Raw genomic sequence first — 23799 nt, forward strand, 5'->3', positions numbered from 1 at the left:
CTTCCAACAATTATAGGGAAACAGGAAATATAAAGGATCAAAAGAAAATTAAAAGAATTATTTATTTAATACAATTTCAGACTCCCATAACCTCATTGTCTGTGTGTCGGCGCCGTGGATATGGACTGTGGAAAGTTCCAGAATTTCCAGCAACAAAAAAAGCCCATTAATGTCAAGAGAGAGCACCAGTTGTCAGTCATGTACTTTATTTTTCTAAAAAATATGCAAACACAAATAGAATGATGCATTTATTTTGATGCACAGAAAGAGAAATCAGTGAATAACTATCTGTAACAATCTCCAAAGAGCTTATGAGGTCACTGAGGTAAAACGTTGATGCTGAGGGTTCTTGAAGGTAACAGTGCCTACTGTATTCAGTAAACATGTAGTAACATAATACCACTTGAAGTAATTCATCAGAAGTTTAATTACCTTAGACAATAATATGAAGTCAAACAGTCCTAGTGATTCATTATTTCATTTTTTTATTCTTTTGGTTTAGTGTTTAGGTAAACTATGGCTTTAGGCATGTAGTTTGCATTTTTTTTAAATAGATCATATTGCTTCCTACTTCCTACAGCTGTTTTGTTTTGTCTTATTGCATATACTGTTGTAGTATAGTTCTGTTAGCTTAGCTTAGGTCTGTTAGGTTATGTAGGTCTGTTAGCTACTGTACATGTTTCAGCAAAATGTCTTTTAAGGAGAACTTCCCCGAACACAAAAGTGTCAAAGGGTAGATATGCATCTCAGAATTAAGCTTTATTTTTTTATATAAGTATACTGTATATGTACAGTAGGGTCCCAACATTTGCGATATAGAGAACCATTGCAAATACCCAAATTCACATATAACAAAGTCTATGGCTATACTGTCATCTAATGTACTACAGTATGTCACATGTATGGTTTAAGGTTAAAAGACATAAGTAACCCTTCCTTAAATGATCATTCAAGTTATTTGTCTTTTATCCACTGTTTAATTGCTTTCATCATGTTTCTACATATCTTTGGAAGAATACTATGCAGCTATAATATCTTTTTTTCTTTTCATCACATAATATTTTATTGATCTTTTACTTTAAAGAAGGAGATAATAAAAAAAAAATCTTAGGATCAAATTGAAAAATGTTCCAAATTTCTAAAGTCAACGGAAAGATACATCTACTGTATATGCACTACATGTATCTGTTGTAAAATGCCCTTACCCAGTGCAGCATACAGTACAGACATCATATATCACATTTCAAGGGTTAGTACATGGAATGTTCATGTGCCTACAGTCAAGTACAATATATTAATGACCTAAATCAATAAAATGAAAATAACTAGCACAAGTGCTATACAAATATGAAATAGTAAGAATTAAAGTAGTATATGAATAGTGTAGAGCACAATTAACAAGTTGTTACTGGTCTGATAATTTATGACATTTGTGCAATACAATGTTAGAGTTATTGAAGGATACATTTCAGAGCTGAGACATCATAGGTGCGGTTTCAGCAGATGAATCTTGCATATAAGGAACAGGGGGTAAAAACACTCTAATGCAGAGGTCCTGTGTAACTCCAGAGCTGTAATATCTGCAACTGTGCAAACTGTCCCAGAACTTGTGCTGTAGCTTCCATGCAAATGAACAAAAACAACTTGTGGCCTAATCAACAGATCTCTCCGTCACATACTGTAGTTGTTGTGCAGTACATCAAAATAATTCATTCTTCCTTGTACAGAAAAACTGGATTTAAAGCAAGTTTGTCACTCCTGTTTAAAACAAAATGCTAACAAGCAGTTATGTCTGCCCTTGAACAGCTTGACGTGTATAACATCGTATTCTCTGAAATTACATTAAGTAGGATGAAGTGCATATGATATATGTTCTCCTTCATAATGTACCTTTGCCACAAAAATGACTAAAGACATCCATGTGATTGTATAATAATGTACAAGATGGCTTTAATTTCCTGACATTATATTCAGTGTTTGTTTTTAGTTTTATTGCCTTTTTCCATTTGTGTTCATTTATGAATTGTATTCATTCAAATATCTTGTACAGCTATTGATCCCCATAAGGCACCATGTGCTGTTTATAATTAATTCATGCACCATTGTTATTACCTTTTAAAGCAACACCAATTAGAGAAATGATTGGGCATATTATACTTACTCATGATTTTTATATTTAAAATATATCCACCATCTGTTTTCTATTATAAATGTAGCAGAGATTTTATTAATAGGAAAATGCAGTGTTGTTGGCCAAATAGATATGGTAGTGTGCTATTTTATTTCTCTCAAAAGCCTGAACGAGAGCAGTGTGTGGGGATGCATTCTCTAACCTTACTATGTAAGTAGTGTATTACAATACATAGCAAATGAAATCCATTTTCCTGCCATGTCAATTAAAATCCTTTTAAGGGTAATAAATACATTGTAACATCTTAAAAGGCAAATAAAATGATAATGGGGAAAGAGACGTGTTGTAAGCATCAGATTTTCTTTTTGTAACACGACTAATATTGGGTAATCTAGATTTTTAAAGAGTGCTAGTCTTTTGACAGCCATAAAACCATCCTGCAGAAAATTAATATATTCTTCATTGTTGTACTTTAATTGTGTTTTTGACATAATAAAATCAATCATGGTTTCACAGTATCCTGTGCTGTGATCTAGCTCTTGTGTACTTTCTATCAACCACATTTTATTTGCACAGTAAGCCTGTACCTTTATGGGTGTTAACATACTAACAGACAGTGCACTCTGTAATGGAATACCATGAACTTACTTCATTTAATTAGTTTTTTTTAAAGTAATTATTAAACATAAATATTTTAATAATGTATAAATTGTAGGATTTTCACTAAATGTCCCAAAACTACATTTATTTGCTCAGGTTCTACAAATAATATTTTACCAACACAATCCAATAGAATGATTCTGTCAGTGTTTTTTTTATATACAGTATATACCTACATAAATTGTGAAGTTCTATTTTTTTAAAATGTATTTCATCTAAATCAGCATCTAGCAGATTTAAGAAACAATGTGGACTAACAGTAGAAACTATTTCTTTAAAAATAATTTTAGTAACTTAATACCGATTATTATTTTGAATCAAAAGGTGTCTTTGATTTAAAACAGGTCTCACGTGCTAGTCCAAGTATTTGTTTTATGGGAAGTAGGTATTCTTTTCAGAACATCATCTCTTTAATCCTTGCTGTAAGTTGCCAAATTCAAACCTTAAATCATTTGAAACCTAAAGGAAAAAATCAATACTCTGAGGCACTATGACATGCATTCTCTGTCAGGATCAGGCAGATTATAGGACATTTCCCTGAATTAGTGGACACATGTAATTTTATAATTCCACTATAGAAGGTTCTTATATGCACAAAATATGTTAATATTACATTCATGGTAAAATGGTAGAAGATAGAACTTCAAATATACCTGAATACACCTGGATTAAAAAGACCTTATTAATATGCATTTTCTATATGTACAGTATAGAAAACATATGCACACTGCATTTTTTGCCCATTTGTCTTTATTAATGGCTAAAGGTGAACTCAGTTGGAATGCCTTTGTTTACCTTTTTAGTCTTTTTGAACAATCAAAGATACAAAACAAAATTCTGTAAATATAAAACTGATGATAATTCAGTAGCCTTTGAAGTATAATTGGAAAATGTAAAAAAAAAATTGTCGATTTCAGACTCGAATAAAGAAATTTTCAGTTTCAGAGATGTAGAATAATATGTAGATAACATTCTAAGACAGTAAATTTTAGCCTTAAAGTTCAGTCCAGTGGAATTCCTTGGTTTAAAAGGTTGTCCCTCACTGGCAGGTTAAAAACATGGAAATATTTTTAGATCATCTTGAAACACAAGTAGTCATCATTGAATGCTTCAAAATGTGAAAACAGAAGAACACTATGGACCTTTTCAGGACCAAAAGTGAAGCACAAGAAGATATGAGTGAAAATTACAAGTGAATTTAAAACTGATAAGAGGAGGCGCTTTACTTTTTTACTCAAAGGGTTGAGAGATTTTGAGAATTTTGACTCCTAACCATGTGGCTAGCATGCTTCCGATTCACAATAGATACATCCAGAAATGGCTGGCTGATATCAAAAGATTGCTTAGCTGCTATTTACCAAATGAGATAGATGGACCAAATAGACCCAAGTTGGACTTGTCATCATTATTATCTTCTCATGTATTTGGGAGCATCTTAGCTGTATCATGGTTAAATCCTGTTGTGTTAACTACAGTCATTTCAAAACAATCTAGAACAGAGAATAGTTAATAATGTTTCCCCTTTAAATAAATATATATAAGCACGCATATAAAGGCTCTGCTAAAAAAGTGACTTTGTGTGAGGACCTTAGAAACATTTGCAAAGAAGTTTGTTATGGCTGGGTTTTCTTGTTAGTGGGAGTATTAAACAAGCTATTAAGCCATTTGTCAAAGCTGTTACCCTGTTTTTGTAAGGAACTTCTAAAAAAAGGTCCTAGGATCAGTTTCCTGCGAGCACCCAAACGAGCCAGATGAGCCAAATGACCTCTTTACGGTTGCATTCTTTATGTTCTTATGCTACATAATTTTATATTTTTCAAAATGTTTTCTAAGCATTTTAAAACAAAGGTCATGCTGATGTTTTTTTTTTCTCTGGAATTATTTTTTTCTTTTGATGGAAACGGGTTACAAGAATCTTTTCTATGCCAAAACTAGGTCATTACGTGGTTGGCAATAGCTGCTCTTCAAAAATGATTTGGCCTCTGTACTTCAGATTGGTAGGTAACATTCTATTGACATTAAAATTGCAACATGGTGAAACAGAGTCCCATCATAAACCAGGTGGGCCTCTTGACTACTATTTGTTCTTTTGTCAAACCATGAACTATAAAGTATCCATGAGAAAAAAAAATGTAGGTATCATTGTAGCGATAATACAGTTGCCATACTGTATGTAGAAATTTGGATTCCTCCTTAAGCCAAGATGGCTGTCTGACCATCTTTTTTTGGTCTCAATATTCAAACAGCTACTATCAAGAGAACCACTCCACTGTTTGGATTGTAGTGTGTCTGGTTTACTTACAGTAAAAAATGCATCAAACGTGCTCTTCACATGTTGTAGTGACTCCTTTTGTGCTCACAGCTGTCACCTTTAGCTTGGAGAAACACAGTTGTGCGTGTCTAGATTTTGTTCAAAATTTGTTTGGGTCAATGAACTTCATAATTGGTATGTACTTCCTATTGTGGAAGTATAATTGCAATGTGGAAGAACAGCATTCCAGAATACTGGAATGCCCACACCTAGCCAAGGAGCCTAGAACTTCCTTGGAACCCTGCATATTTGCAAAACATTTTCTAATTTATAGAATATTTTTGTAATTTAATATGTGAAGATGACTATGAATAAATGTAACTCTTACGATACATTATGCTTAAGATGTTATACAATGAGTGTACAATACTGAATGCTGATAAAACCGTTGCTCAACAATGCAGTTTTTTAGGAGGACTTCAGAGGTATGAAGAAGTTGCAGTTGTTTAAGAAAATGTAGTGCTGCTGAGCAAAGAGAGCTTGTCACTAAGAGACCTTTCCTTAAGGACAGGTATCCCAGCGAGGGATGTTCATTACAAGAGAACAGCTATGGCAGTGCATGCCAGGGGCACCAGTAAAAGAAATGTCACTTCAAAAATGCTTGACCGTTGAGTTGTGCTACATGACAGATGCCTAACAATTCCTGCAGCAGCACTGCCAGTTCACTCCATGATTTTTTTTAAATGCACACAGAAGTCCTTTGAACTAAATAGAAACCATAAGAGTAACAATTAAATCACAGTGATTTCTATTTTAGACAGAGTTTTATTACTTCATGCATTCTCTTGAATTTCAGCAGTACATTAAAAATGTTATTATTCATTTCTGAAATTTGATTTTACATTTTGTACTAATTTCTTTTAAAGTCTGAAATTGCACAATTTTATTTTACAAATATCTGAATTACCATGATTTCCATTTAGTTCTCTTTTGCCGAGGATACATAATGAAAACATGCTATGACTGCTGTCTGACAAAAGTACACATTCACTTTACGAATGAGAAATGTTTTCTAATTAGGTGACTGCTCTGTCAGACAGAAATCTTACTGGCATCTTTGCTAATTTAATGTTTCATCTTTGAACATTTGTTTATTGGAACATGTTTTGTGGTGATATCATAACTTGTTAGTGTTTAACCTAGCCACCCTATCTAGTTAATATAGTAAAGGGGGGAAATTGTTTACTTTCGGTGGAAATCTAATTTGAATTGCTGTTCAGGTGAAATGTGTTTTTAATGCAATTTACTTCATACTTCCTTGAGGGAAGGGCATAAAAATTGAAATTGACAAGTACTGTAGGAAAGAAAAAGAAAGTCTGACTTCAGTCCCGAGAGTCTTTCTTGCCTAGGGCTTGCCTTACTTTCTTGTTGTCACAAGGGGAAAGAAACCATACCCAACTTACCTTTGCTTCTGACTTGTTTATAGTTTGTAGATGTTTACCATGGCTTACATTGATTTTCTTCTCTTTCTGTAAGTAGTTTGTCTATGAAAGTAATCCTTCAAAAATCCCCATTTTCTTTAGACCGCATGCATTTTAATATTCTAGAACCGATTCTGGGTGTTAAAAGCAATATGCTTTTTTTCCTTGTTTCATGATCTGAGGCTTATTTCAAGCATGCTTTGAGAAAATTTACCATCCATCATGCATTACTTGATAATCTCACTTATCACTGTTCTTATTTATTTCGTTTTTCTGACTTCAGTCAAAGGGATATTGGTATATTTATCTTCTGCTCCACAAAGCAAGGCACTCGAGAAGAACTTAGGCTCTTGCTGCTGTCTCCTGTCAGTAATTCCCACAAGTGAGCAGATAGCATCTACCACAGGCCGGACGCCTGCACAAATTTCATTTTGAGAGCAAATTACCAGTGTGCGTATGCATTCAGGTCTACCAGAAAAGGCTGTATCCAAGTGTGTAGTGGTATAATCAGCTTAGTTATGCACTAATGGTTATCTTCACTTATAGTACTGTGTATTCCATAAGAGGGTGCTAGAGGTTGTAGACATTTAATATGGATGTACTAAAAAAAAAGCTGTAAGCTAAAGGTTTTCTGGTTTAAAAAATGTAAATGTTATGGAAACTATTTTCTCAGCATTGTTGTGTGTATTCATTATATAGATAATTTCAGTGGTGAAATTATTTTGATAAAATACTTTTAGAAAATACTGATACTTTTTCTTTCTAGAAATGGCTTTTTATTCATTTTGTAAAATGTTAGAACATAGTATTTCATTAAATATCTTGTCTAGATGACTGACAAGCAAGTCAATACGAAATTCAATCTGCAAAATTTCACAGTAGTCATGCAATGCCGGTAGGTGACTTACACAGCCTTTACTTAAAATGCCATGGGCCAAATCACTCTTCAGAAAATTACCAAGCTTGTGACAAGTTTTCCTTTAGGACTAAGAGGAACCAAGTGCTTCCTATTACTGGCCAAGCACCTAGCAAGCTTTCTCAGATGTCATTCTCTTAATCACCATAGAGCAAATTCTTAGTTGTCTAAATCACTAGCAAAGATTGACATTCACCCGGAACATGTCCTACAAATGTAGTATATTCACAATTATTTAACCACAATTTTTTGGGGAAATTGCATTCAGTTTGGAGCTTGTTCCCTTATGGTATTTCTTCATATCTTAATTCATGCCAGTAAATTTTACTTAATCCTGGAATGTGTTTTCTTTTCCATTTTCCATCAAACAGTTAAGGCATGGCCTTTGTTTTAAGATACTGTACCTTGTTAATTTAAGAAAGGTTACATATGATTGGATGCTCTGCTCATCTACCTTATTTGTCTGTTAGTAGCTATTTGATTTTAATAGTTTTTGTTACACAATTTAGTAACTTATTTCAGAACCCAAGAACCCTTTGTGTTAAGAAGTGCCCTTTGTTCACAGTTTTAAATGCACTTTTCTATAGGTGCCATTTTTTTATGTGTTTCATCATTCATTATAAAAAAATCAATTGGAGTGATTTTGAAAACTTAAACCAGGACCCTTCATAGTCCAACTAAAAAGCACAGATTCTTTAGTATGTCAGAGTAGGACATTATTTTGCTACAAGGTAACTAAATTGTATAATGTTAACATAACTCCCCTTGATTTAAATTAAAGTTTTAACTCCTTAATACCTATATATGTTTTTGAATCCTAATAAGTTTTTTTTTGCCTTTCTATCTGATTATAATATCTGCCTGATATTGCTTCCGCACATTGTCTAGTAGACATAAATGACATAAAATCATTATAAACATCTAAGTCTTTTCCATAAGTTGGTTCTTCAAACTCGGTGTATCCCATCTTACACAGTATTTGTAATGTATGCTTTTCCAACCTCCATGCGATACTGAGCTTGATTATTGAAGATGTGACAGTTTTTTTTTAATTTCCTTTACAGCTTCTACAATGTTTGCAGTTTCTTCTGCTCTAACCTGAGAACTACTCTAGTTTAATAACAATACCTGAATCTATATCATTAATATAAAATAGGTAGAACAGGGCTGACAATACAGAACCCTCTAGTACTCCCCTAATTACATCACCACAATTTGAACATACTGTATATCCCTTTATCTGTACCCTCTGTTTCCTGTCCATTAATCAGGTCTGAATTCAAGTATGTATTACTGATTCACAGTTTAACAGATTTTTTTTATACCAATGTATATCAAGGTTAGGGACTAGAAAATCAAGACATACAGCAAAATGATGTACTGTATAAATAGGAATATCCAGGGTGTGTGAGCCTAAGAGCATACACTTTGCCCATTTGACTTAAATGGGGAGGTTTTCCCATAAGAACTAAAGAAACAGAGTCAGAATTAATAAGAATAAATTAGGTTCCATGTTTCACTTGTAGCTAACCAAATACATAAAAGAGGGTCCCACTATACATTCAGATTGTGTTCTTAAATAATGTAACTTTCCAGCTTATAACAGAGTGATAAGGGGAGTTCATATCTATAAGAAAACTGTGTCCAGGTGTATACATGGAATGTACAAATTCCAAATCAAACCAACAAAAAATTTCCCCACATTTTTCATGAAATTTCAAGTTAGCAGTAAAACACATTATGTGTGATGGTAAGTACTCACTTTCGTGTTTTGGCATAATTCAAAAACATTGTTTTGGACAAAGGTCTAGAAAACAAAGCTTTTGTACCGTTTCAAAATATACTTTATAACATTCTGTATTATGGTCACAGTTCCATAATGGCTCTCCCACCTCTACTTTATATCAATGGAGACACTCCTTGTAGTTGGTGCTCTGACTAACAAAGCTGTCAACAGTCATGTGTATGTTTGAGATTCCAGTTTAAGCTGCTGACATGTCAATTGTTCTTTTTTTCCCAGTCTGTGTAAGGAAAATTAAAATCTACTTTGAAATCTCCCATATCTTTCTCTATGCATTTTCCTGTACATGATAACTGAATTTGGTTGTATATATAGTATATTCCTAACAAAATATCTTTGAATGTTTTAATAAGTCTGATCCATATCTTTTCTGTGACAGTCTATGAGAAGGAGCTACTGGATGTTTTTGCCCTTGTCGCATGACCTGTGTGGCCTAACGTTGTTTAATTGTTATAAGGCTGTGTTTTGTGTTACTTTTGCCTATTGTGGATCTACAGACTTGAATTGTTCTGTCTGCTCCTCCATCCTGTTTCAAGTTAAAGAACCAGCCGCTTCACCCTGTAAAATAGGGTTCACGTGTTAGTCAGATTTGTCCTGGGGTGGGGGGCTTATTTGCCTGGCCTAGGTGGGGTGACAGGGAGTGTTTTTTTTGTGTTGTTTGCACTATGTGTTGTTTTAATGGACATTCTGCACTTCTTTTTCTTTTAATCATTAAAGATTTGCACCAGTTAATTTAAATGTTGTGTCCTGCATTTGTCCATGTCTTGTTGATGGTCATGTCACACCCTCAATTCAACTTGGCTAAAATTCAGTATCTGATTGTTATATCACCACTTGTTCCATCTTTCCTGTTTCTCTGTAACACCTCTGTTTACAAAACTGTAAAAGCAAATACTGTTAAACCGTGCACATTAAATCTTTATTCACATGGGCTATTATTTAAAGAAAAAAGCCTAACATACCTTGAAGGAGGTGAGCATCGTGGTAGTGGCAAGGATTGTCATAGGCATATTGTTTTTTAATCTGTTTTCTAGAAGCACCACAGTTGTGTAACATATAATGGATCAATTTTTTGTCTTGTATTGCAAAAAACGTTTTTTTTTTCAGTATTTTTAGTCTTTTTGTAGCAAAATAAAAGTGAAATAATTTCCATTTCTTAGTTAAAAGCAGCGTGATATCAAAACACAGCCACGTCCTTTTAAAAGATTCTCATTACTGAAGTCAGCTGTCTGGCACTTAAAACTATTACTAGTATTCACCAAGTGGATACGTTATCAGACATTCTGTATAGCTACAAGGAAGGTTGTCAGCAGTAGTACATCACATCTTCCTCAACTTATTCAGAAAACATATGTTGTTTAGGGCCTCCTGCTGCAGGCTAATAGAGGAAAGATAGATTAAAAGGTACAATGTAGAGACCCTAAAGTAGAATCTGTGTTTACATTCACATAGTTTTTTTTCTTTGGTAGCTATAAAGACAGAAAGGGTCAGACACAATCCATGTCTTTCTATTTTGTCTTGCCCATTATTTTCTTGTTTTCCTTTTTATTTGCTCCAATGTCTTGAAAACCATGGCCTGTGTCGCTAAATCCCACTGGAGTAAAGAAACCTGATAAAGATAATAGGTTCTGAACGTGATAAAATCTTGCAGTTTAGATATTAATAAAGAAGACCTGTGCATTGAACCTTCAGGAAATATTCTAATTTTTTTTTTTTGTTATGTATGCACGCACTTAGTGTACTGTACTTTGTATTTTTCCTACAGAATTTAAGGAAGATAAATTACAACTGCTACTACTGTCCTACAGCATTGTGATGATTTGGAATTGCAGTCACACTAATTGAGTGAATTTTAAGATGTGTTAATTCCAAATGTAATTAACCGGTTACTTTCCTGGTGGTATTATAAAACAAAACAATGTAAACCAACGTAAAACCAAATGGGAAGTATGCATAGTTTATCTAAAATATGAGCATTAAGTTTCTTAAACAACAACATCATAATTAGCCAAATTATTGGTCAACCATCTTTAGTGGACTGTTGCCCATAAAAACCTGTTATAAACCTGATCAGATGATGGCAACTTATCTCTTCATATATAATTATATTTTTCATCCCACGTCTGAAGTTGGGATTGTTTTTTGCTTATTGTATTATTTTTTATAGTTCAAGAAATATAAGGTTTAGGGTCTCGACATTTCAATAGCTGAATGTAAGAGACAACATAAATTAAACTTGAATATAAATCTTGTATTGAGACTGAACATTTCACATCATGACTTTAACCATCTATTAGGGGAGCCTCGCTGAGATTAATTTTACAGTGAGTCTCTTATATTTCTGATGTATTTATTAAACATTTGCTGAAATCAATGGATTTTTATTTTCATTTGTTACATTTGTTTTTGTTTCTCTTTTCTCTATTACTGTGATTCAAGTTGTGTAAGTTTTAAAGTATACTTGTTTCAACATCACATTTGTTGTTTACATTGTAATAAGTAACCGTTTCGGTTAGGTTCTGTTTCTGTAAGGTAAAGTTTCTCTTTTTTTTCATTATATTATGTTTTTTATGGAATGAAAAATAACAGTGCTTATAACAGTGACATGGATTAATTACAAACGTCTTTTTGTGCAGATGAATTAAATGTTAACTCCTTGTATGTAGGCTGGGCTTAATAGATGATTACTGATGTGCAAAGATTATATCCGCAGAACCTTCTCATTGTCTTTAATTTCAGTCTCCCTTATGTTACTGTGTACCTGGAACTATACCTAAAATAAAGCAGGACATCTAATTTTTAAATGAAATGGGAGAACATGTTCAAATCTGAAAACAACATCTTGTCATTTACTTGGTGTCCCTCACATATTTTACCTCTACAAATGAGGCGCGTGTCCCCACATGGGAAGAAAGGTAATCAGTGAAGGGAATAAGTGCTACTGTCCTGCTGTAAATCAGCTGTAGCAAATGTGCATTGTAACAAATTGTCTCAATACCAAAGTGACATTTGATGTCTCTGTTTATTTATCAGAAAGACAAAAAATAAAATTAAGTAATTATTGGTGGAGTGAATGCAAAAATATAAAAGACATCAGATACACCACTGTGTCATAATGCAGTATACACTACAGTAATAAATTTAACAGGCTATGCAAGAGCTATAATTGCATATTAGTGACCTGTTAGTACATCAGATTGGTAAGATTCTGTGATATATACAGTGTACTTTTTTCCTAACAAAGAAATCCTTTAGGTTTAGTAGCAGTGTTTTATTTAGAAGTAATGAGTTCTCTCCTGCTTATCTTTGAATATTTGATTCCCATTCCTGATCTGCAGTTCACAGAGAAACAACCTTCAGTGCTGTTTCAAGTGTTTCACACCTGCCTGTAGTGCATGAAGAAGTGCAATAAAGGGAAGAATGTTAAGCATGCAAATGTGTTCTTAAGATATTTGAAAGCCTTACTGCCATATTAAACAGTTGTATTGCTCTGTTCACTGTTGTACTTTTTTATCATAGACTGAAAACATATCATAGGCCTTAATGTACATATTTTTATTTTCAGTTTAGAGGACCACACATAAATACTGCTTCCATTTCACTTAAGTCTGTAGCATCATTAGCTTCATGAACTCTTCATAAGCTGTTTTATAATAATAGCATCTTACACTTTGATTTTAAGGTAAAGTATCATCAGGAAATTAAGATTATAGTAATTATTTTAAAAATACATCAAACTTGTTTTAGCACAAAAGCTTAGCATACATTTTAAAATGTATTGAGCAAAACTAGCACCTTGATTATTTTTGTCTTATAAACATAATGTTGAGATATTGTAACCAGTATGCTGGGTGTTTAGCTCAAAGGTAGAGATTCTGCTTATGTTTAATTTTCCCCCATCTATTTTTCATTTGATTTGTGCATGTGATTTTTATGATATAGTGGATGTTAGAACAAAAAGGCCTATTCTTTGGACTTGTAAGAAATAAATGGAAAGGGTTTGATTCTTCTGTACTGTCATCGATAGCCACTTGCATAGTCTATTTAAAACCAAGCAGATGTTTAGAAAAATAGAGATGGCTGTGGTGAGCTTTCAGTTTGTAGCAGTATCTCGGAACTTGATTCTGATTAAAGATTTCAGCTTTGCAGCAGTTGGTCTCAAAACTGAACTTTGTCTTGGGGTGATCAGTGGGAACAAAGGTAGTGCTGAATACTCAAGCTGGAATACCGCTCACAATAAAATAACATTTGCATGTTGGGCTTGCCAAAAGGGTTCAGATGTAATGTTGCTGTTCTGTTTCAAGTTAAAAACAATCGCCATGTGGTTTCCACATCTGAGACAGCAGCATTTCTTTGTGAAAAGAGCACATTGGATATATGGAAATCGCTCTTCTAAAGGCTGTGTCAAAATCAAGATGTTTATTTTCATTTTATTTCTGTTGTACAGACAGAAAACTTATTTTAAAAGAAGGTATGCCAGCTGTCCCTGTTTGGTTCGAGGGATCTATGCTGTTTTTTTCTGTGTACATTGAAGAAGAGGAATGTATCATTTTGTGAAGTCACCTTTGATCTTTGCATTGGTTATATTGCTTGTTCCACTGATACGTAAAGAGGCTGTGGCTTTGAAAATAAGGAGAATGTGGGACAGATACATATCAATTAGCTAATCTACTCTTTCATCAACAGGCTAACAATCTAAAACTAAGGCAATTATGCAGCAAACTTTAGTTTTTCCTAATGCATCAATTTAAATTATCATGGCTAACTCATTCAATTATAATTAAAAATCATTTTTACCTTTGTTAAATGTTCCATTTTAAATAAAGCTTCCAAGTTGTAACTATTTAACTAATAGTAACTACTATTTCTGAAGTAGTAACTATTTAAATACATTTAAATTTATATTGTTAAATTTTTAACACATGCCTAATGGAATCAAAATCTGTGCATTATTTTGATTTAACAATTGACGTGATTTGTCCCTGACAGAAGTGTGTCAATTGCTGTCAGTTTTTTTTTTTTCAGTTAACCATAACCATAAATCTTTTTGACTTCTTTCATATATTTTTATCAAATGCTTTTGATGATCTATTTGAAAGATTCTGTTTTGAGTAGGTTTAAATTAAAATGCACACAAAGTTTTGTTTACAAACCCATTGTCTAAATAAATCACTGGTAAGGAATTGACTGCTTAACAAATCACATTGTCAGCGCAGGTAATTTTGTACTGGGCTTAAATTTTGAAAAGGAAAATTAAATGGATTAATATGTGAGATTCTAAGTATCCTGTTAGATTAAATTTAATAAATTATAATTTTTTTCCTAAGAAGACAAAGTAAATTAAAGAATAAAATTGCATGTAAGCAGCATTATTATATACCTACATGCTTGATTGCTTTTGGAGTTGTATTTGTCCGATTGTATTTGCATAATTAGTGCGTTGTGAAATGAGAATGTCAACTGGTTTAATTTATTCCTTTTTTTCTTCGGTTTCAGTCTCAGCAGAAAACCTGGAGAAGAACTTAAAACAGATGGAGCGGCAGCTTCAACAGCTTGAGAAGGATTTAGAGACCTTTACGCCTGCGGAGGACATGCATGACAAGTTTGTCACAAAGATGACCATATCCTTCCTGACAGTTACAGTGGTCACTTAGCATTAGCCATTTAAGTCATAGATTTATTTAACATTCAGATTTCTTTTGCATAATCCTTGTATAAGTGCTCTGTCAGCTTCCACTCTGTTATTCAGACAAGGACACCTCAGAACTTACTTTCTTGAAACATATTTTGATTTTAATATTAAGCAGTCCTGGTGATGTAATTCCTATTTATTTTGAATTATGGTTTCAAAGTATTTTAATTGTAAAATGTTCTTTTTGTTTAAAGGTTAATTTATTAACTGCAGTTGCCAGACTGGTTAGAGACTAGTGTCTCGTCACTGACTTTTGCAGTGTGTAACGTGGTAGTCCAAAGCAGAGATCCTTCATCTTCACTGCAATTCAACAATTCTTTAAATGTCACCAAGATAATAGTTAAATAGTACGCTAGCCAAAAAAATGAAAAAGATTTACAAACAAAACATCCTCTCCTTTCAGCTTTTACCCTTTTTTTATTCTCAACTAAACGGGCCTGATGTGTTCAAAATGTTATCTTCTGTCTGAACGCTCAGTCAGCCATCTGTGTGTTTATCTCTATTTCATCTATTTCATTATTGCCAGAAGCATTAATACACTGTTTTAAAAGTTTTATATTATTTTTTTTATTTAGAAATGTCTAGGATACGATCATCATAATTGTTCTTTCATAGCACTACCTCTACCATTCTTTTGGTTAAACATTTAGGTTATTTCTATAATAAAAAGTTCCCCTAAATTTAAGTCCAGACACACCCTTGAGTTTTTTTTTTAGCGAGTTTGTAAGTTTTGGAATCATGAGTGTCAAAATACCACTGGCTGACAAAAGTTACTCCTATATTTCATCTTAAATCTTAGTATTTTTGCAAACGTCATTTTTCTACATTATGTGAATGTCTAAACATCATGTTTCTACCTTAACGTTTTTTTTAAGTTATATTTTAAGATTTATATCGTTTGTTTAGATAACTTTTCTCTCCCCTATGTGATACAAATCTCTCTTTGCTTCCATCGGATCAATAACTATCAGTTTTTCTTTCTGTCAGTCTATCACTATATTTTAAAGTAAATTAAGAATGACAACAAAATAATAACAGTGCCTTTAGCTAACATAAGCCTCCTATGTATCTGTATGTATCGTGGGAAGTCATTAGATGACTGACCATTGTTTTAGTAAATTACTCTACATCTGCCTAAATTAAGTGCCAGATGCAATTTTTTTTTTTACCTGCTCTTGATTGTGTTCTGTAAAATCAAGCTCTCAAATGATACATGTAGTAGTCCTCTACATCCTGTCCCAGAAGACTGGTGCTCATTTAAAAGTCTTGGATATGGTTCTAGTAATGCCTGGCAAGCACATTAATTAGGGAAGTGCTCTCAAGGTACGATATATTACTTAAGCAAAGGAAGTCTGATGAAAAGGTTAGGGCTGCAGCATAGCACTTGGTTGTCTGGAGCTGTCTGAACTTTTCTGCTTTAGACGGGAAGCTGTGTAGAATCCCACAAAAGTTTTCAGAAAAAGCAGCTTGCAAGAAATCCAAAACAGGAAGGATGTTGCCATGATGGAAACAATTTGTCATTCTGAGACCAATTACAGCCTGCAGCCTACTCTGTCACTAAATATCACAGTCAATGGGCTTTTAATGAAATGAATTGATTAGAATTCCCAATCCCTTTATAATTCTGATGTGCAAACAGTTGCTGTCTTCTCTGTAGACCAAGTTCATAATCTTTTTACAAAACCTATCTACATAAAGGTTTAGTTGACTTTTTAGACGTGAAAGCAGGTGAACTTAGTCCAGTTAAAGATTTCCTTTTTTGTGATTAGAGGAGGAATGGAAAATGTCTTTGCTGAAACATTGTGGTTTTGTCATTTTATTGTATGCTTTTAGTTGGAACATATTAGATGACAAGTAATCCACATATTAACACTTGATCTTAATTTGTTTAGTATTCACATTACTGGAAATGTTTATATACAGTATGTCATATATAGTGTCTTTTACATTCAATGTTAGAGCAGTTTGCAGTGTATTGTCAAGTGTAAATATCTCATCTACCTTTAGACGGTATCTATTGTTTCTACACTAGAATTCACATTGTTTCACATTGTTTGAAAGAAGAGACATAAGGGAATGTTTTTTTTTTCTTTTGGGGCTATCCAATAAAGGTGCATTTAGACTCGAATTTTACCTTAAAGCGATTTCCAGGGGATATGAGGAACATGACCTTTATCTCTTCATTTACTTCAGGTTAACCACTATACTGGGTCTTTTCTCATGTTGGCACCCTTTCCAGTTTTCAAATATTCCTGACAATTATTTAAAAAAAACAGGTATCTGCGTTTCACCTATTGCTTTATCATTCAAATATGTTAACGTATTTTCAGCCCCGCAAGCCAGAAAAGGCTTTATGCAGCTTTGTATTCCAATCAAGGAAATAAGCCAAGATTTCTAAGAAAAAAAAAAAGAAGTTGTCAGCAGAAAATGAAACATGACGCCATTTAACCTTCAGAAGATCAGCCAGGGGGAGTTATCTCGGGGTGACAGTCCCTGAGGAAATACAAAAGCCCACCAGTTGAATTTTGAATTATGTTTCTGAAAAGAAGTTATATGTTCGTGTTTCTTTATTGATTTTGTTTTCTTTGCTCATAGAAAGTATTCACTTTTTATTCTACTATGGATATGCTGTGGATATAAAACATGAATTATTTTGAATTGATATGCCCATACATTTATAAATGGAGATCAGTGGTGCATTAAAAAACAATCCACTAGTTAGAAGCTGTGCCAAATAGGTGATTGAGGTGACTGTTGCCAAATATATATTTTTTTATATACTGGTGTACTTTTACTCTCACCAGGACAAATGGACAGAAAATTGATGAATAAATATACTAAGGTTCATAATGAGTCTGAAATCTGAAGCCCCAAAATGGATTATACCTAAATTCCTTTGTAAATTTCATATATATAAAAACTGAGGTTCAATCGCCATGCATTAATCAGTATATCGATATCCCTTTCTCAGGGAACATTGTGGTTAAGTGGTTAGGGAGCTGAACCCAGCTATTACATCCTTTAGTAATGTCCTTTAACGTAGTTGTTCTGATAGAACTTCTGCCTGTGTTGCCATAGTTACCTGATACCATGGTTTCTGGAGGGTTAACTTGCACTGGATGGACGTCTCATCAAGGGATAATCTTATTACTTCAACTTTGTTTAACTCTAAAGAAGGACCTTAAATATGTGAGGTTGATGTAATACCACTTTCCAAATACAGTGTTATGACACTAATGTGTTAATATCTTGGATATGTCCCATTATTTTCCCCTGCTTGCTAGCTGAGCTTGAAAAAGCCACGAAAAGCTGAATACCCTAATTGCTGGCAGATTGGTTTTGAAGCAAGGAAAATTAATAATAGATTGCATTTTAATACTACATGTAGATTTACAGATTATAAAGGCAGTGAGAGATGAACCAATATTTGTGAAAGAGCTCCATTGATTTCACAGACCTCACACTCAACTTTAGATGATTATAGTTTGGATGTGATTACAGTTTGTGCCTCATTCAAAAGTCAAACTGCAAATGGCACTATTGAAGGCAATTTGCACATCATTCAAAAGGCAACCTACAAATACAGTAGTTCGATCAAACGAAATGTAGTGGAAAAGCAGCTGAGAGTATTGTACACTTCACCATGTCATTTCAATTTGAAATCTGAATTCATGATGATGGTAATATTGTATTTCAGAATAAATGAAAAACATACACTGATCAATACAGATGATTCTAATTATTAATTAAGTCAACTTCAAAGCTTATGCCATTGAATTTCAAATAAATTATATAGATCGAGAGCATTCATTGCAAATAGTGTGCTTACACTATCGCTGAAAAATGTCATTCTGACATAACTTAAGCTTAAAACAGCATTTTGTCTTTACCAAAGTCTCATCAGGCTGTTATGACATGAAAATTACAGTTGTTTTTGGTAATGGTTTCTACAGGTTCAACATACTGTACAGTATAGAGATAGAACATTGCATTGGTGGGTGATGTGTAGAACATTAATAAGAGGGAAATGGGCTTTGCAGCCACATCCTAGCCTGAGATAGTTTCCTGTCATTGACAGAGCTGCTGGTGTTAAGGTATTTTGAGCAAATTAGGTAGATAGGAAACAACAGATCTGGGCCAATTTTCTGTGTTGTGCATTGCAAAGGATATGATCTCAAACAAAAAAGGACAGATTAAAAAGTAGTTGGGCTGGAATGTTTAATTCAAGTCCTTTTGTCCTCCTCAAACAGGACATATTCAGTGAAATGCGTAGGTTGGTAAACTCTTGGACTACAAAAGAATGTGCTTAACCTTAACAACAGCAGTGAAGGTGTTTTGGTAAATACCCTTTCAACCACTATGTCTGTATGAAGTTTCCTGTTGTTAGAAGTGCATTCATCATCATCATTGAATGGTAATTCTCTACAAATATAAATCAGTTCTCAATTTAATTTATTTCAATGGCTCTTTAAGTTGCCATATAATTTAATAAGGTACTTTGTCTAATAGCAATTCATAATGCCATTTAATCTTCTTTTTTTTCTCTTTTTATTAGCTTTTCTGTAATTTTAGAATGGATTAATCAAGTATCTAGCATTTATTTTGCTTAATTACTGTTAAACATTTGTTTTTTTTAAACAATTTTTATTAACTTTATTAACTAAAGCATGGCAAATCATATCCACTTTCCAGGCAGTGCTACCTAATCATGGAGTCCTAGCAAAGCACCCATAAATGGCTAAAACAAAGTACTGTGCCTTAAGGATTTGACCACGTCAACAGCAGCACTCCAAACCTCAACTATAGATCTGAAATCAGTGAACTGGAAAACTCAGTGCAAATAATGTAAAGACATGACAAGATCCAGTGAAGTCAGAGGAGAGAATCTGAATTAGCCCAGAGTTATACCTATAGTATATTTCCTTAGCTTTTGTAAGATCAGTCTATTGCATCCATTTCTGCTGTGGAAAACAAAAATGTACATAATAATTTAGTAAGAATGCTAAGACGAAATATACTTGCTTGGTGTAGTACACATAAAAGGAAAGGAAACCTGATTCAGGTACCTAACAACATCTGGACATCCCCGAAATATGTAAAAAAGTGTCAAAAGTGCCCCAAGGACAGAGCATATGCAAGGGAAAAGATTCTGATGGTAGTGTCTGCAAGAGGTCAGGAGTGCTCTTTGTAGAACATTTAAACGAATGTTTATCTGTAAAATCCGCATCTCTGTAAACCAGTGATCATAAATGATTAACAATAACAATTAAAGAATTAAGAATTTGTTATGCAGAGGCTTACCTTTAAATAATAAACTTTATTTTTATGTAACTCCTTTAATGGTGACTTCTCAAAGCAATTTACAAACTGACAAGAAAAACAATACATAATATACAGTGTTGTGAAAAAGTGTTTGCCCCCTTCCTGATTTCTTATTTTTTTGCATGTTTGTCACACTGAAATGTTTCAGATCATCAAACAAATTGAAATATTAGACAAAGATGACACAAGTAAACACAAAATGCAGTTTTTAAATGAAGGTTTTTATTATTAAGGGAAAAAAAATCCAAACCTACATGGCCCTGTGTGAAAAAGTGATTCCTCCCCCCCCTGTTAAAACATAAATCAACTGTGGTTTATCACATCTTTGGAAAGCTGAGTTCAATTTCTCTAGCCTCACCCAGGCCTGATTACTGCCACACCTGTTCTCAATCAAGAAATCACTTAAATAGGACCTGCCTGACAAAGTGAAGTAGACCAAAAGATCTTCAAAAGCTAAACATCATGCTGCGATCCAAAGAAATTCAGGAACAAATGAGAAACAGAGTAATTGAGATTTATCAGTCTGGAAAAGGTTATAAAGCCATTTCTAAAGCTTTGGGACTCCAGCGAACCACAGTGAGAGCCATTATCCACAAATGGCGAAAACATGGAACAGTGGTGAACCTTCCCAGGAGTGGCTGGCCGACCAAAATTACCCCAAGAGCGCAGCGACGACTCATCCAAGAGGTCACAAAAAAACCCACAACAACATCCAAAGAACTGCAGGCTTCACTTGTCTCAGTTAAGGTCAGTGTTCATGACTCCACCATAAGAAAGAGACTGGGCAAAAATGGCCTACATGGCAGAGTTCCAAGACGAAAACAAATGCTGAGCAAAAAGAACATAAAGGCTCGTCTCAGTTTTGCCAGAAAACATCTTGATGATCCCCAAGACTTTTGGGAAAATACTCTGTGGACTGACGAGACAAAGGTTGAACTTTTTGGAAGGTGTGTGTCCCATTACATCTGGCGTAAAAGTAACACAGCATTTCAGAAAAGGAACATCATACCAACAGTAAAATATGGTGGTGGTAGTGTGATGGTCTGGGGCTGTTTTGCTGCTTCAGGACATGGAAGACTTGATGTGGTAAATGGCACCATGAATTCTGCTGTCTACCAAAAAATCCTGAAGGAGAATTTCCGGCCTGTTCGTGACCTCAGGCTAACGCGCACTTGGGTTCTGCAGCAGGACAGTGGTCCAAAACACACCAACAATTCCACCTCTGAATGGCTTAAGAAAAACAAAATGAAGACTTTGGAGTGGCCTAGTCAAAGTCCTGACCTGAATCCGATTGAGATGTTGTGGCATGACCTTAAAAAAGCGGTTAAGGCTCGAAAACCCTCCAATGTGGCTGAATTACAACAATTCTGCAAAGATGAGTGGGCCAAAATTTCTCCACAGTGCTGTAAAAGACTCATTGCCAGTTATCGCAAATGCTTGATTGCAGTTGTTGCTGCTAAGGGTGGCCCAGCCAGTTATTAGATTTAGGGGGCAATCACTTTTTCACACAGGGCCATGTAGGTTTGTATTTTTTTTCCCTTAATAATAAAAACCTTCATTTAAAAACTGCATTTTGTGTTTACTTGTGTTATCTTTGTCTAAAATTTCAATTTGTTTGATGATCTGAAACATTTCAGTGTGACAAACATGAAAAAAATAAGAAATCAGGAAGGGGGCAAAAACTTTTTCACACCACTGTATACACAATGAAAATACACAATAAGAGAAGATAGTAGATGGGGTTATGGAATACTGTAGGAGCAATGGGATATATAAAGTTAAGTAAGGGCCCTTCTAAAAAAGAAGGTTTTGAGTCTAGATTTGAAAGACCTTATAAAAGGTGACTGATATTCTTAATGATAGAGTTCCAGAGCTTTGGGCCATAACAGGAGAAGGCCCTGTCACCCATAGAGTGTAGATGGGCATGAGGAATAGACAGGAGACCAGAATTAGAAGAGCGAAGGTCGTGAGGTGAGAGTAGGACGATAGTAGCTCAGACAGGTACTGAGGAGCCAAGCCATGCAGTGCGTTATAAGTGATCATGAGGATTTGGAAGTTGACACAAAACCTGACAGGAAGCTGTGCAAGGACTGCAGGATAGGAGTATGTGATCGCTTGCACTTGACCTGGTCAGGCAGCCAAATTCTGGACATACTGAAGTTTGTTCAATGTGAATTTAGAAACCCCAGCGAGTAGAGCATTACAGTAATCAATTCGAAACAAGACAAATGTGTTGACCAACTTTTCAGCAACAGTTAGCGACAACATAGAACGTAGTCTGGCGATTTTTCTGAGGTGAAAGAATGATGTTTTGACAGTATGTTGAACATGTGGGTCAAACATCAATCATGAATCAGATCTCACCCCCTGGATTTTCAATTTTGACTGAAGCTCAAGTACAGTACCATGCACAGATAGGGTTACTGCATTGGCTTTACAAAGTTGATGTGCAGTCTAGTCACAATTTAGATAAAGGAAGTTTTGAGTCATCTATGTCAGAGATCCAATTAGAGAGAACAGAGACAGCCACATCAGTTACAGGTTTGGTCTGGACACAGATTTGAGTACCATCAGCGTAGAAATAATAATTTAGGCCATGCAACCTTAAAAGTTAAACAAGTGGGAACATGTAAAAACTAAAAGGTTGGGGGCCCAATATCAAGCTCTGAAGAACACCAGACTGAACGAATCCAATTTCAGAGTTAAATTCTCTAAGAGAGACAAAGTGACATAGATCAGTGAAGTAAGACATTAACCATTTAAGAGCAGTGTCAGTAACTCAGTAACTCCAAACATAGTCTCAATACGAGAAAGAAAAATATCATGGTTAATAGTGACAAAAGCAGCTCTGACGTTGAGAAGAAGAAGGATGGAAAGAGAGAATCAGAAACCATGAGAACATCATTAGTGACTTTGACCAGGGTAGTTTCTGTGCTATGAAGTTGTCGGATACCAGATTTGAGGGTTTCGAAGAGGTTATTTGCAATTAGATGGTTATTTAACTGAATATTAACAGCATGTTCTAGATTTTTTGCAAGAAAGGGTACATTGGATATGGGGCGAAAGTTTTTCATATTGTCCAGATCCATGTTTGGCCTTTTGGCACAGGGGTAAGTTGGAAATGGGGTGGAAATTGTTTAGATTGTAAAGAATCATTTGTTTGTTTTTTTGTACAGGGGTAATAGGAGCGGTTAAGAAGGCCGTTGGTATCACACCAGTGCTCAAGGGTTCATTTATTATACTGCTGGCAATGGGGCAGAAAGTAGTGAAACAGGATTGAAACAAAGAGGTGGAAATAGGATCTAATAGACAGGTTGTGGATTTCATATGCAAAACCAGTTTACTGAGGGGTACAGAGTCAAGTAGAGAGAAGTTAGAAGTGATCCAGTAAATCAAGGCAAGCAGGGAGGAGGTGTGGAGGTAAGAGGTTGTCGAGAGAATGTGATGCCGGATGTTGTCGATCTTTGTATTTTGTCTGTTGTATCTTTGTATGCTATTTTTTTCCCTCATAAGAATAACTTTAGTTTTTTTTTTTACTGGCCTCA

General features: G+C 34.4%; 1 protein-coding gene across 5 annotated transcripts in view; it reads left to right on the top strand.

Annotated features, from left to right (window-relative positions):
- The window catches only part of LOC102697182 (protein diaphanous homolog 3), a 461123-nt gene that overhangs the window by 337983 nt on the left and 99341 nt on the right, over positions 1–23799 (top strand). For all 5 annotated transcript variants that reach the window (XM_069178992.1, XM_069178995.1, XM_069178996.1 and 2 more), the window contains one exon: positions 14737–14860. In XM_069178992.1, coding sequence (XP_069035093.1) covers positions 14737–14860 — 124 coding nt within the window. The remainder of the gene's footprint in view (positions 1–14736; positions 14861–23799) is intronic.

The sequence above is a fragment of the Lepisosteus oculatus genome, chromosome 15 (assembly GCF_040954835.1).
Source record: "Lepisosteus oculatus isolate fLepOcu1 chromosome 15, fLepOcu1.hap2, whole genome shotgun sequence".
Lineage (NCBI taxonomy): Eukaryota > Metazoa > Chordata > Actinopteri > Semionotiformes > Lepisosteidae > Lepisosteus > Lepisosteus oculatus.